The sequence below is a fragment of the Populus euphratica genome, unplaced genomic scaffold (assembly GCF_000495115.2).
Source record: "Populus euphratica unplaced genomic scaffold, PopEup_1.0 scaffold1.1, whole genome shotgun sequence".
Classification (NCBI taxonomy): Eukaryota; Viridiplantae; Streptophyta; class Magnoliopsida; order Malpighiales; family Salicaceae; genus Populus; species Populus euphratica.
In genome coordinates, this window is record NW_011499845.1 from 688,134 (window position 1) to 703,553 (window position 15,420).

The 15,420-nt window shown below is 34.2% G+C and overlaps 1 protein-coding gene, 3 long non-coding RNA genes and 2 other non-coding genes across 6 annotated transcripts; 5 read left to right on the plus strand and 1 right to left on the minus strand.

Moving 5' to 3' along the window:
* The first annotated feature begins 2,516 nt into the window (after positions 1-2,516).
* LOC105127263 (uncharacterized) lies at positions 2,517-4,435 on the plus strand. Its single transcript, XR_842594.1, has 2 exons — positions 2,517-2,657; positions 4,083-4,435. It is a non-coding gene; the product is annotated as an uncharacterized LOC105127263 (long non-coding RNA).
* On the plus strand, positions 2,898-2,970 carry TRNAR-CCG (transfer RNA arginine (anticodon CCG)). Its single transcript has one exon. It is a non-coding gene; the product is annotated as a tRNA-Arg (tRNA).
* Positions 4,436-5,600: 1,165 nt separating the features above from the next.
* Positions 5,601-5,672, plus strand: TRNAH-GUG (transfer RNA histidine(anticodon GUG)). Its single transcript has one exon. It is a non-coding gene; the product is annotated as a tRNA-His (tRNA).
* Positions 5,673-6,399: 727 nt separating this feature from the next.
* On the plus strand, positions 6,400-8,543 carry LOC105127319 (uncharacterized). The gene is made up of 2 exons (XR_842609.1): positions 6,400-6,557; positions 8,231-8,543. It is a non-coding gene; the product is annotated as an uncharacterized LOC105127319 (long non-coding RNA).
* Positions 8,544-9,753: 1,210 nt separating this feature from the next.
* On the minus strand, positions 9,754-11,403 carry LOC105127375 (CASP-like protein 4C1). Its single transcript, XM_011028678.1, has 3 exons — positions 10,689-11,403; positions 10,206-10,341; positions 9,754-10,101 (listed from the first exon to the last, which is right to left on the minus strand). The coding sequence occupies exons 1-3, from the start codon at positions 10,895-10,897 to the stop codon at positions 9,886-9,888; spliced, it is 561 nt and encodes a 186-aa protein (XP_011026980.1). The 5' UTR covers positions 10,898-11,403; the 3' UTR covers positions 9,754-9,885.
* Positions 11,404-13,025: 1,622 nt separating this feature from the next.
* On the plus strand, positions 13,026-13,588 carry LOC105127589 (uncharacterized). The gene is made up of 2 exons (XR_842671.1): positions 13,026-13,130; positions 13,174-13,588. It is a non-coding gene; the product is annotated as an uncharacterized LOC105127589 (long non-coding RNA).
* The last annotated feature ends 1,832 nt before the right edge of the window (positions 13,589-15,420 follow it).

Below are 15,420 nucleotides of genomic sequence, written 5' to 3' on the forward strand. Positions count from 1 at the left end.
CCAAATCAATCTCAGCCGCTCAAATAATCTGCCCTTCGATCTGGTTGCGCCACGTCAGCAGGTATACCGAGCACTCAGTACACCGCGCCACACCCGATCGTAGGCCACTCAATCCTGACCGTCCGATCAACTTGGAGATCAAACGAATCACAGCCGCACGATCTGTTCATCCAAGATCCAGCGGTTCACAGCCTTCAGACGCAGGAGTGCACCATACACTCGTCCACACCAGATCAAAACCCAGAGCTTCTCTCTCCTCTCGCCGGCGATTCTCTCTCTCTCCGCCGATCTCCCATTTCCGGCCGTCTCAAGCCGTGAAACCGCCACAGAATCGTGCATCGACTCCACCTGAGCAAAACACCGGCAGTTTCACACTTTTGCACCGGCTAAGGATGCATGTTATGGGAGAGGAGAGAGGAAAAAGAAAAATAAATAAATAAAGACCATAAAGTCACTTCAAAATTTTAATTACAACCTCATTAATACCATAAAAAAATATCAATAATAATAAAAATATCAATAATAACTTGAGCATGACGCATTTGTTGTGAAAAAATGAATGGCTACAAGACTCTTGACACACATCTAAATTTTTATTATAATATTATTAGTGCTGTGAAAAAAAAATCTTTATAGGATAAATTTAAATTTAATGATATCAAAAAAATATCATAAATAGTTATCCATACAAATCATTTTTGTCATTCAAAGATGAATGATGGGTTAATTATTTTTAAAAGCAAATGTGACTCACTAAAATCACTGGTAATAGCATTAATTAATATTGTTGGATACAACTCATCAAATTTTTTTTTATTAATAACAATAGTATCATAAAAGATTCAGTTTGTTTTTAAAATCTTTTTTTTTATAATTTTATTTTTATCTCTAACATCTCATTGTTATAATTTATGTAGAAAAAACAAATATCACAATTCTCATGTAACTTGATTTTAAATTCGGGTTAGTAAAATAGTTGGGTCATAATTTTTTAAATTTTAATTATTATCAAATTTAACAACAATTCCACAGAAAATTATAACAATTTAAATATTATTTTTTCACAAGCCATAACAATAACACATATTGTAACCTAGTTCCGTTTAAACAGTCATTTTTCTTCGTTCCTACTCGGTAAGAAAAAGTCACGAGACACTTTCCCCCTTTACATGCTATAAAAGCAATAGATAATCCTAGATTTAGAATTTCTTATATTTCATAACTTAATTTAGATATTGTTTGTTTAGTGGGAAGTAATTTTTTAAAAATTATTTTTTAAATTTTTATTAGTTTGTTTCTCATTATAAAAATTAGTTAATGAAAAATACTTTTTAATCAAAAAAATTTAGCTTCGTTTTTAGAAAAATATCTTGTTAATTGTAACAAATTTGATTTTTAAAATTTTGATTGTTATATATATTTTTTATTTTTTATATTTTATCCCTTGAAATTTAATTTATTTTTATTTTTAAATTAGCTTTGATTTTTATTTTTATGATTATTATTTGCTTTTCTCTTACTGCTTTTTTAATTAAAATTTTTTATTTATCAAATTTAATCCTTATTTTTTTAATTATTATTTATTTTATTTGAAATAATTTATGAAATTATAATTATAATTATTTTAATTTTATTATATTATAATTTTTTTATCTGTTAGATTTGATTTTTATTATTTTGATTGTTATTTTTTTAAGATAGTTTATAAAATTATTTTTTCCTATTTCATTCTCATTTAACCTTTTAATTTTTAAAATTTTTTATTATTATTTTAATAAATTTTTAAAAGATATTAATAGGTTATGTTTTAGCTTATTTTTCATGATATAATTAAATACTAAAAAAATATTTTACAACTTGTTTTTTATAACACTACTAAATATAAAAAAATAATTTACTTTATAAAAATCTATTTTTCCAAAATTTTACTTTTAAAAAAAATTACCTCCCACCAAATAAACGGCCTTATACTGAATCTCTTTTCTTCCACCGGCCTGCATGCCAACATTTTCCGTTTCTTTGCTAAATAGTCCCATGCTTGCAGCCAAGAGTTAATAACTCAAGAATATTCTCAATTAGCTTAAAAAATTATTTCACCTTTCTCTCTTCAATATTCTTTATTAATGTTAGTTGTAAGCATGGATATTTTTTTATACTAGATTGAATTTTTTACTTAATTTTATATATTTGCACTTGTCTTTTATACTCAATCGATTTTCAAGTCTTTTTCACGTCTCAAGATTCACATAACATATATTTTTTTCTATTTATATATAAAAAATAGAAATTTTTAGAGATAAAACTTAACCTCGAAAAAAAACCTAAAATTGCCTCTTTTAAGATTAAATTCTACCCTTTAAAAATAAACACATTTGGACATTAAAAAATGTTTAAGTACCACAATGAAAAAATTGCCACACTTGGGCTTTGCCTCTTTTAAAAAAACATAACGTGGGCCATTAACCCATGTAACACACACGACCCGTGACTACCAAAAAAACCCATCGACTTGCATTCGAAAGCAGCAGCTGGTGCTAGAAAACAGATAGATCGCGAGAAAGAGAGAATCCAAGAGACCCAGAGACAGAGAGCAGTTACTCCCGTCTTCTGAGATCTAGCCATTAGTTTGCCCTTTTCGTTTCGGATCGGGAAAAAGGGTATGCTTTGTAATTTTCTCTTTTTTTTTAAAGTTTGAGAGTCTTCAATCGTGATAGAGATCGTAGATCCATATAATCAAAACATACAATTGCATCGAAGGTTTTTCTTTTTTCTATTTTCGTCTTTTTAATTCATGTTAAGCTGTATTCACGTGATTTTGAAAGGAGGAAAGTAGGTCTGGTATATAATTCATGACATGGTGATTAATAAATAAAACAGTACGAATAAAAATCACAATTGATCGCATAGCGGAGTGGATATCGCGTTAGACTCCGAATCTAAAGGTCGTGGGTTCGAATCCCACTGTGATCGGTTTCCCTTTTCTTAGTTTTTCCTTTTTCATTGTATTTTTTTCTGTGAATTTTATGATTATGAAATCTGGATTCCCATAATGGGAAATTGCATTCTATTGCCTGAAATTGCTGACCTGTTGCAAAAGGTTACAATTTGTTTGACTGAAGCTTGCATCTCTAGTGTACTATGGAAGTGGTAAATGGTGCTCGAGATTGTCTTGGTTTAGCACTGGGTTTGCATTGATGTCATTGTAGGTTTGATGTTTTAACCTTGTTGAGTTGATACATCTTGAATTTGTGCAACCTGCTGTGAGCATATAAATTAGCAATTACAGGTCCTATTAACAACAGGAAGTTATCAGTGTGAATTTAGATGCTGTAGGGTGATTGGAATAAGTCCTTATTAATGGATGCAGTGCCTCTACATCAACATGGGAAAATGTGTTGTAGTTTGTCGGAGAAATGAAATGTGCGCACATCTGAATTGAAGCTAATAAATCTGGGTTCGAGTTGTGCACAAGTGACTCTGAGTAACAGAAACCATCCTTAATCTTAACTGAAAGAATTTGAAATGCATTTTGTCTGGTATTTCCATCAACCGATAAGGAATGTGTCATGTTACCAAATAGACCAAGCTAATGGTGATTGTGATGGGGTTTGATTTTAAGTTGCCAATTTTGATTCGCAGGGCGTAATTGAATGAAAGTGAAATGATGACCGTGTCATTTCCACTCATGCATGTGTGTATTTTTGTAATTTGTAGTTTGTCTTCAGTGTTTTTTTTTGTGTTGACTATGATCCCTCTTGTTCACCATATGCTTGCATTTCCAGGCTTCCTTAGACTTCAATAGGAAATATAACCATCTAAATGGGGCTTGAAAGGCCTTTTTTACATCCATTTTCTAAGACTCCCTTTCAGTTTTCTTTCTGGTAGTAACACAATAAGCTGAGAGGGAATGGAACCAAATAGTGATTACTCCATGTAGGATTTTGAATTCAGTGTCCTTGAGGTTGTTAACCTTGTAAGCATAGTATACAGTCTCTTTCGTTAAAGTCAGATAAAATTGCAAACACATTGTTATCAATTTTTTGTGTTACTGATAAATTTTCCCTTTATTTGTGCTTCTGCAGATGTTTGATGATCAAGATCTGGGTTTTTTTGCCAATTTTCTTGGCATTTTTATATTTGTTCTGGTGATCGCATATCATTATGTGGTGGCTGATCCAAAGTACGAAGGCAACTGAAACTTGTGCTGTCCACTCTCAAATAAGTGTCCAAGTGATAGTCAGACTGTCAATTTTGTTTGCTCAACCACAGTGAAAGGTTTGAATAGATTGTTGCAGCTCCTTGATGTTTTCAATTTCTTTTTGAGGTTTTAGAATATTTTAGAACGTTGTTTGTGGCAAAGATGAGGATTAATATGTTTGAGATTACCAGTGTTTTTACACTGATGTAATTCTATAATAAATTCTTCAAACTTGTACGGGTGCAGAGTAGGTTAAAGCGAGGTTGGACTGGCTTACGCTATAATGAAATCCCCTGAGAGGTATAAATGAACAAAAAGCTAAATCCAAGCAAAAGATACATTTAGTTTTATTAGAACCTCTCATTGCAACTCGTGATGAATCAATTTAACACCACCAAAAATGAAACTCCCATTTATCAACAAAAAAAGAAAGGGAAAAGCAATAGATGATTGAGTTGGAAATTAAATTTCAATGAGGTAATCTGAGATCAATGGCTAAATATATCTTGCTTGATATGATTTCAAGGAAGAAACAGCGAATCCAAACATGTAAAAAAAGAAAGAAAGAAATCAACCAATTAATCCCTATACAAAGCTTAGTAAAATGGTAAGTGAAAAATAAGAAGAACATCATTGAGTAACTCATCCAACAAAAAATAAAAACAAAAATCATTGAGTAACAAGGAGGAACTTAGAGAAACGAGTCATCCCACCACCAGTGGAAATCGATGCATGAAGGAGCTGCCGGACCAATACAGCATGAGAATTTTGGAGAGAAGATTCACCCAACGTAAATAGTTGAGCGAAAGATTTTCATGTTTCTTTAAAACAATATTAAAGGGGAGGTGAGACAAAGAAAATAGATGAGTTTTAGCTGTGATTATGGTTTTTATTTGTGGCTTTTTGAGTATTTGGTAATGTTTTAAAAGCTAATGTCACAATTCTTTTTACGTATTATTTTTTCAAGGTACAATTTATCTATTTTTCTAATAGCACTCTTAAAAACCATAACTTTTCCGAACCAATCTTAAATCTATAATAGAAGAAAGTAGCAAAGACGTTAATATGTCCTGGAATGCACTTGCTATGGAGGTGTTATTTAGAATTGCATTTCAAATAATTTTTTATAAAAAATTAAATTTTTTTGTTTAAATTTTTTTATATATACTTTTTAAATCATTTTGATATAAAAATAATATTTTAATATACTTTTAAATAAAAATTAATTTTAAAAGCAATCATTCCTATGCAACTCCAAATTGAACAGAAAAGCAATATATATTTTTCTTAATGTAAATTTTATTCTTTCCAAGTCCAGTCTCTTGACCGAAAAAGGAAAATGTCCATCTAGGGGGAGGCTACACACTATCATAAAAATAAGTCGAGATCATACAGTCATCTTGTGGCTGTAGTTTAGTGGTGAGAATTCCACGTTGTGGCTGTGGAGACCTGGGCTCGAATCCCAGCAGCCACACAATTTTTAACGATGTTAATCGACACTCGCAATTTAATCCCTATTCTTTTTTCATTTCCTGTTGAGAGAGTGGCAGTTTAAATTATCATTCCATGTCTTTGAAACTTGGAAGGGTTATACGAGGTTATTACATTACTGTAGTGTTTAATATTGTTGCCTTTTGCTATCCCTTGAACCTGTCTACTTCCGTCCTTTCTTTCTCCGGTCTATCGATAAATGCTTGCGAGTAACCACCGGAGCACAAAAACATCATTATTTTATAATGAAACAATGATTCCGAGTCTTCTCAGTCGAGGATGACAGTGGAGCTGGAGGATGTCTAATTCGTCTCCTTCATGCTCAAGACATGTCTTTGTTGGAGACCTTTTTAACGGCATTTCTCTATCTAGTAAATACATGAACCGTGAAGAAATAAAATATTTTTATATTTATCAAATAATAAATTTATTAAAAATTAATTTGTTTTAGATACATATTTTAAAAAATTAAATCATCTCTGCATATATTTAAATAATAATAATAAATTAATATAATAGTTTTAAGCTAGGCCCTCCAGGAGGGCAATACCCAATGTCTAGCTCCGCCACAAGTAATATATACTTTATGACCTTTCTACCAAAAGACAGATCCATGATCTCTCATGGGGCCCAAATAGTCATATATGGGCTGGGATAGAAAGCCCAATACCTTCCAGTGGGATTTCCAGTCAACCAGAGTAAGTAAACGGACATATAGCAAATAATCATCGAATGCCTCTCGCGTTCCACTTCCGTGACGTCCACAGAGAGCGTGTCACAGTGAGCCACAAAGAGCTATCTACTCTCGCTGTTGAGATCTAGTTAGTAGTCACTCTTTTAGCCTTCTCGCATCAGATCAGCTGAAAAGGTATGTTTGATTACCTCCCTCTTACTGCAATTTCGGTTTGCTTTGTTCTCCAAATCTTAGTCCTTTGCACCGAATATTACTCGATGAGAGGGAATTCTCACTAACATAATTGGAAATTGCGTTTGATTGTGGAAAGGAAGTGGCCTATTTAGAAAATTTACTCTCTGAATTTGGATCTCTATTGTAGAATCTAAATGCTACTCTATCGGATTTGTGTATCTTGGCAGTTCTCTTTTGGGTTTATACTTCACCTAGCATTGTTTGGAACTTTGAAACGTAGTACATGGTGGTTTGTTTCCTTGGTTTTCATAACTAGGCTGGAATTTTCTTATTTTCAGACTGTATACGTTTCTTTGTTTTATCATCAATCTGTTGGTTGAAATGGAATGTGATATGATATCCCAATAACGCTATAAAGTTAGTTGAGATTCGAGGGAAATAAATTTGTTGTTTATTTGAGTTTCTGGAAATTTTGTTACGGGGGCCAAGGACACTGTCACGCCTTGAAGGATAAGGGGGGTGTTTAGGAGTGTGGTATAATGCTTTTTTTATTTTTTAAAAAAATTATTTTTAATATCCGTAGATTCAAATTATCCGAAAACATCCAAAAAATATTAATCTAAAGCAAGGAATTTTTTTTTCAAAATACTTTAAAACACAAAAATAAATAGGCTCTAAGTTTTGATTGTACTGCTTCAAATGTTGAAGGGAATTTCGGTGCAACTGTATCTGCCCCGCGGGACCTTCGTGCCAGGAAGTCATGGGAAGTTTCCTGCTTAACAAATAGCTGATGAGCATGTCTGGCATTTCTTTTACTATTCCTATCAATCCAGGCTAGAGAGTAGCAGTGTGAATTTAGGGACTGCCTTTGTGATTAGAACAGGTAACAGTGTTGATTTAAGGAGGAAAAGAAATATGCGTGCTTGGCAAAGCTGTGACTATTCAAAGTGAAAACCAGGATAGGTCGAGAAGATGTCCTTTTTTGTTTCTTTTTGTTGGCTTTGCCCGCTTGACTACTATGCAGTTTTGAGTTGTATGCAAATCATTAAGTTGAATGTTAGATAACTTACCTTTGTCTAAACGAAATGAATCTCTAATGCATTTCATTCTGGGCTGATCTTAGTGATGAGAATTGTTCCATGATAACCACCTAGTACTGGGTAGCAGCATTGCCGTTGGGATTTAATTAAGATTTGGCAATTTTAATGTGCGCAGTGATTAAATGAAGAAGTATGCATGGCTTTTTGATTCATGTTTTTTTTTTTCCATAACTCATGGCTTGTTCTATGTTGTTGCTTTCTATTAAGCCATCTTGTCAACTATACGTGGGTATTTCTGGGCTTGGTAAGATCATAACAAGAATTTTAATATTCTTTAAAGACCTTTAACATGCTGCAAATACATCCATCTGTCCTTTGAAGATGAAATAAATTGCAACAATAGATCTCCCCCTTTCAGTGATCTCCTCTAGAGTAAAAGCATTACAGCTGAGAGGGAACGAAATTTAATGCATACTGGGTATTGAGCTCACACCATACCTTGGGTTTTCAATCATGTTAGCAGTAGGACAGCCAACTGCATTTCTTTTAATGTAACAGAGTGAATTTTAGTCTTGACATTGTCAATTGTGGTTGTGTTACTGATGCATTTTGCTCTTATTCATGCTTCTACAGATGTTTGATGATCAAGACCTGGGATTTTTTTCCAATTTTCTTGGCATTTTTATATTTGTTCTGGTGATAGCTTATCATTATGTGATGGCTGACCCAAAGTATGAAGGCAGCTGAAATTGGTGGCGTTGTACACTCAAATAAGTGTCTGAATCATAGTCAATCAGTGTGAATTCGTGTAGTTTGATCATTATGAAAGTTTAAAATAGAACATTTCAGGCAAATTCTCTAACGCTTCAAACTTTTTGAGGTTTTGGAATGTGAAGTTTGTAATGGCAGGGATTTTGGGAGAAAATCATTATCTCCACCATGCCGCGTAACTCCATGTGCCAAATCATATTTTATCATCATTGGTGACAAAACTCGCATCCCTCCCTTTATATTTTAATGTTTGGTTAAATGCTACATCTTAATTTATATTTTAAATTATGAGGTGAAATTTTAAAATATAATTTATATTATTTTTTAAAAATATTTTTTTAAATAAAATTTTTTGAAACATAAAATTTACATAAATTTATATTGCTTTATACTTAATTTTTATTAAATAAAAAGAAATAAAGAGATCAGAATTTATAATTGTTTACTCATTAATATTTTGATATCATGTTAAAAATTTATTTTATTTTAATAATTTTATTCTAATAATTTAAGTTGCTATTTATATTATTTTTTAATATATCCTTTCAAACCAAAGTTTTTTTAACATAAAATTTATATGAATTCATATTATTTTATATTTAATTTTTATTAAATAGAAAGAAATGATGAGATTAGAATTTATAATTGTTTAGTTATTAATATTTTGATATTATATTAAAAATTTATTTTATTTTAATAATTTAAGGTAGATAAAATTTGAAGAAGGTTATGTTTACAGGGTCATGTCAACGAGGTCTTGCCAATAAAATTAACGAGATAGTTATAAACCCCCTTCAAATTAGAGTGTTCTTGGTTTGCAGGAGTTGATTTATATATATGACACCAAAAAGTTTTGAAATGCTGGGAATTCCCTGCGGCATTATCGCCGAATCCATTATAGCTTCCAAGCATTAAACACGTTTGTGATAAGAACCCGGTGTTGAACAGTATAGGTGGTAGCACGAACTACATGCTTCATTATATATATATATATATATATATATATATGAAGTAGCTTTTGCTTTTTAGAGGAAAAAACATATTTTTATAGTTTTTAGAGGTGTGATGTGTCTTAAAAAATATTGTACCTTTAACAAAAAACCACCACACCTCCACCAAACACACCTCCACCAAACACACCGGAAAGCTACCATCTATACTGTTCAACACCGGGTTCTCAGGGAATTCCCAGCATTTCAAAACTTTTTGGTGTCATTCGAAATTAAATCTCCATCTGATTTATTAACAAAAAAGATACATGTAAAAAAAGTACCACATGGTCATTTATCTTTTTTTTAAAAAAATATTTTTATAATAAATAATGTGAGATTTTTTTTTCATTTTTATATATTTTTTTTTATTTATTGTTAATTTTCAAATCGCGATCATCATTCATTCTTTTCAATCACACACAGTAAAAACGTGAAAAATGGTCTCACGGATACAAAAAAATATTCCCTCTCAGTCCAATCTTAATTAATTAATTTCACACACTATTAATTTAATCTACTAATAATCTAAACATAAATACGAGAGCCGTTGATTATAAAACAAACCACCCGAAAACCCGAAAACAAAGACGAAACACCCAAAAACAAAAACCCGACAAAACCCAGGGCAATCGCAATACCTGACTGCACACAGAACGGCTTGTTATCCGTACACGCGTCTTTCATTGTCCTAGCCATTTCCGTGCCGGTTGAATTCGCTGACAATAACAGGTACGCAAACACCTGCACCACGCACACACCATCAAAACTCTCTCGCTCACTTCCAAGATGATTTAAACACACGTGCATACATACACGGACGGACGGAGGGATACGAATACGTTTACCTGATCATGGCCGAAATCGAACCAGACTTGGCAAATTTCAGGGAAGAGCGTGGCGTTTCTTGAAATTTCCCAAACGGCGGCAGACATTTCGAATAGAGAGTAAACGGCGACGATCGCATTCGCAGCAAAAACGTATCTGTCAACATTTTTAAGTCATTTTAGGAAAGAATTTTGATAAAATTAATTTTACTCTTCTCAGACACGCAGAAATCGTGAGGAAGTAGTTGGGTCAAATGGTCAAAAAGAGAATTTTCAAACAATTTTGGACTTCCTAAAAAAATCACGAAAAAGCAAAAAGCGGGAATAGATAATTTTTTTTTATAAAAAAACTGAATCTAGAGCATTGGAAGAGACATCCCTTTTGATTCTTACACTTCCTTTTTCCTCACGAACCAAATAGGAATTTACAGCAAAGAAAAGAGCTTAAAAGAGAGAGAGAGAGAGAGAGTAGTTTGAAATCTGTGATATAATATGTACATATACCTGAAAGCGTCAAAATTGTACCAATGGAAGGAATCAGATCCTCTAGAGTTAGTGAGCATGAAAACAGCAGAGGCAAGAGAGAAACAAAAGGCAGAGAATCGAAAAACAAGAATGAGTGAGTTGAAGCGTTTCAGCTTCTGTAAGGAGACGGTGGAGTGGAAGTGTTGCTGGGTCTCGCCGCCGTTACGGTGGGGCTGTGGAGCCCGCATAATTCTTGATGATACAGCTGGTAATTATTCTGCGGTCAGAGAAACAGGGAGGATTCGTGAGAGAGGAGGGGTGAAAAGGGTCGTTAGGTATCGAGTAGTGAAAGGAAGATATGGAGAATTTTGAGGTGGGAGTTTGAGATTGAGAGGAGGAGAGTTGTTGAAAGTCACGGGACATGACATGGGGTTTCAATGTTTCATGGGATTTTTGAGAGAAAGAGGAGTGAAAAGATTAAAAGAAAGCAAGAGGTGATTTAATGTGAGAGGAAGGAGAGTATCGATTGAGTGGGGTTATTTATAAAAGATTGATGAGAATTGAGATCAACAGTAGAGAATAATGAGTCAGTCATGTTTTAAGGAGAGATTAGAGAGAGTTTTCGTTTGCTAATTTTGTTCAGACAAGAGAGAAGGGAATAAATAAAAAAGAGGTAGATGAGTTGAGAGTTTGCTTCATCGCTCTCATTCTTCTTCTTTTCAACGGGCAAACATCTTTTCGTCTCGAAATCCTGCTCGCTTTTTTTTTTTAAAAAAAAAAACAAATCTTTTGCTGATTGATTTACATTATAATAATTCCCCACTCTCTTTAGTCAAAGCGTGAGCAGTAAAGCACTGCCTCATTTTCCCATCTGATAATCATCAAGTCAATATTCCAGACATCTTGGTTTTGCATATTCACACAGCCATTGACTTTGATTTTTCTTTGTTTTTGTAATTGGCTCTGGACAAGTCAGCTTGATATTTTTGGGTCAGCTCATGGGGGGTTGTACTATCCATTTTTTATTGGATGCAGTGAATTGGTAAATTCAATCAGTTTAAAGCTCTCTTGTTGTGGTGACAAGTTAGAAAAATGTCATGGTCATTTGCAAGATGGATTTTATTTTATTTTCATTTCTCCGAGAGAACGAAATCTCGGCACCTAATAATTTATTTGCATACCCATGGGTGTGTGTTTTAACTTCGAGACTCGCCGAGCTTGAACAGCATGCAGGCCGCTTGCTTCTGGTACCTGACCAATTGATTAAGGTTTTGATGCATTTGTAGTCTGTCGCATGGCGTTGGTAACTTGCATAGCAAAGGATATATTGCAATTGATTTAGTTTTGGAGACATGTTAGGTGAGCTTGGTTGGAATGTTTTTCTGATGTGAATAAAGAAGAAGAAGAGGTAATCCGCATTCTTGCTAATTATTTGGAGATTAGCTAAGCACGGCCCACGGGAATCATAATTAATACGCACGTTGAAAATCTAACATGTGGCCGGAATCCAGTGAGTGAATTTCTTTCAACAGCCGAAGTGGTAAGCCAAATGGCATAATTACGGACACCGCAGAGTTTGAACCTCTTGCAGGACAATTCATGAACTCGAGTGCAAGATAACTTCAAGAGTAGACTCATCGGATGTCTTTCCCATAAAAAGCTCATCTGACGTCTTATTTCCAATAGATGCTGTGGTCTCCTTCCCTCCCTCTCAAAAACCAGTTCCACGCACAAAACGCATTAACTTCATCCTAACAACAACTGGACCGACCGCAGGAAATTCAAGCTAGGAATTGAATTTATTTCCACTCCTAGGAAGACATTTCATAGTCTGGAAATTGTTACCGAATACTACCATATCTTCTTTTTTTCATAAATAAAATAAAATACAAGGGGCGGTGTTAAGCAACGGGAGTTTGGATTTTCAGCTATAATTTGCTAAGAACATTTTTTCTAGCAACTACTCCAATAACTGTGGACACAGGAGCCAAGGCTCCCTGTCTTGAAAGCCAGAATTCAGTCCACGTCAAAGGCCTGGTAACCTGGACCAATACCTTCTGAAACTGTTCCTCCAGGTCCTCCAAGGAGCCAGACTTGTCAATGACAATATTAGCCTATGACCTTTTCAAATCCAGGGACATCTGCGCGTTTATTCTATTCCTGGCATCTTCCTCGTTGATTCTGTCTCTTGCCATGAGTCGCTGAAGCTGTGTTTCAGTGTCAACCATACAACAGTAATGGGTTTTGTCCACTTGTCCATCTTGGCTTGGAACAGCAAAGGGATGTCCAAGTCAATTTACCTTATACACCTTCAACCATAAACTCAAAATTTCTCAAAAGATGCCAGGGGATATATAAGGAGCCAAAAGCCTGAAAGAATACAATAGCCAACCATAAAAAGGCATGTAAAGTGCAACTTTTGTGACATTGTTTGATAGAACGCCATCTCAACCAAGAATGCCCCGGAAAAATTTAGGCAAGGCCATTAAAGTTTTTTTTGGGGCATAATATCCCAGATACAAAGAAATGACGAGATTAAAAGCTTGAGATTTAACTTGGACATATAATCACATGAATTAGAAATTCACGGGTGTGACTTCACAATTTAAAGGAAAAAGGATATACAACAATCCGCGTCAGGAATGAATGCGAACTGAATTTACTACAACATGCATGCCATGAACATCATGTATGAGCTTCTTAAACTAAACTTAGCTCATTTTTATCCATCTACTAACGATATTTTTCTGTCAACAAGCAACGAATTTGGTTCTTGTTTCATTTTATAGACAAAAGAAAACCAATGCAAACTATGATATTTGCATGATTCCTCAAATCATACATCTACAACTCTAGCCAAAAGAACGAGCTCTTTCTCCGAGAAATTTAATATATTCTTTCACGCACCAGTTGAGCCCATATAGCTTAGAGCATAGACAGTACGGTGGTGCGTGGAGGAGGTGGTGGTGTTGCCATTTGTTGTTGTTGTTGCTGCATATAAAAAAAATTAAGTATTTTTGGATCCTTGTATGTTTGTAAAAGAACAAACTCAAATGTGCTGGAGTTCCACCATAGTGTTTCAATGCAGTGTGACAATGAAGGAATTTAGTATAGGTCAACAGTAAGCGCTTTCACATAATCCAGGTCACTGGTCTATCGTGTAGGGCAATAGCAACTATCTCGACAAAGAATTGCAACTTGCAGGTTGGATCATGTTGGTCAGTTGTTTAAGTTGAGCTTGTTGCATGAAGCCAAACCAGCCACTAACCAAGATCGGCATGTCTATGCAGTAAAAAACAAATGAGCTGATAAAATGAGTCTAGTATGGATTTCCAATCCCAATTTTAAATGCGTGCCAAAAATGTTCTGAAGAGCATGTGTGTTGATCAAGTAGTGAAAGGTTCATAGCATCTAAATTCAATATTGGAGACAAGGAAAAACGGGTATAGAGCAGCACCTAGTTCCCCGGTACTAAACAAAAAACCATACCCCAACCAGACTCCTGCTGTTTTTAAATTCAAAACAGAAGTCTTGGGAGCAAGTCTTTAGCTTCTGTATTCAGTTTAAACTTAAAAGCGTCCACATTCTCATGTCATCCAACTCAGCATCTCAATTACTGAAAAAATTTGCATAAAAATTCAACAAAGCACACCCAACAAGCTCAAAACTCTTAGACCAGATTTCAAAACAAGACAGTGAAGCTGGTTTCCATATACAGACCCCACATGAGCACAAACACTTGATACAGTATAAAATGTAATCTCACTGAGTTTGATTTACCGAAAGTAAAGAAAGACACCATCGAGCTTGCCCCCATTTGAATAGCTAAAAATCGTAGTGTTCCACGAAACAACAGTACGTACTGGCATTTTATCGAACAGGAAGAGAGCAATGCCTAGTATGTCAATATTTGGCACGCGTGGTCATTGCAATGTTTGTAGAAACTATGTAAGGGGAATGGGTTTTTGGTGTTTGGTAATGGGTCTTGGTTTCTCTAAGAGCACATTTAATATTCACTTTATTTAACAGCAAAAAAACTCCAAACAACAAAAACAATCGACAATATATCTACCAACCATTAAAATAGAAGTGGGTATTTAACAAATTATCCAATAAGGCTTCTTCAAAATAAGGTCGCAAACTTAAACCCCAGAACGTGAAAGAGGGAGGCTTACTTAAGGAGGATGACGAGGAGAAGTGGGATGCGTGGGAGATTTTAGCAGAGATATACTTGAGGACGACGGTGCTGAAATCTGACTCTAAGCCCGAGTAACGGTCGCCGGAGTGCAGGAACTTTGAGACTCTAGAGAGCCAGGGACGCTTGTCGGGGTTCATATTTAATGGTAAGGAGGCGTGAACTTCATCTTAGTCCTTATAAAGTCACCAATTTTCCATTTCCACCCTTGTATATTTAAAATCTACAAATCGCGCTCTTCTAGTGTTCAGAAGTTTCTGTGTTGTCCCTTACAATCAAAATCCCGTACGTTCTGAATTTGGTTGAGCTCATGGTTAATTGGGATTTAAGTGTGTTTTTTTCACACGTCTGGGGATCTAATGGGGGGACGAGAGACAAGATACTTATATGAAAAGGAATCAATCTTCTGTTGGTTATTTAACGGGAAGGGTAAAATTGGCTTCTAAAAACATATTGTTACGTTATAGTCTCGTGAAACTATAGGGAAATTTGAAATTATAAACTTAAAAGTGGAATATTTATGACACTATAACGTAAATATATATATATATATATATATATATATATATATAAAGA

Bases quoted from the DNA above. Each gene is read 5' to 3' on its own strand.
- LOC105127375 (XM_011028678.1), bottom strand. From the start codon at position 10,897: ATGCGGGCTCCACAGCCCCACCGTAACGGCGGCGAGACCCAGCAACAC. The intron at 10,342-10,688 runs GTATATGTACAT...AAATGTTGACAG, and splicing joins TACAATTTTGACGCTTTCAG to ATACGTTTTTGCTGCGAATG. The intron at 10,102-10,205 runs GTAAACGTATTC...TGCGTGGTGCAG, and splicing joins TCGATTTCGGCCATGATCAG to GTGTTTGCGTACCTGTTATT.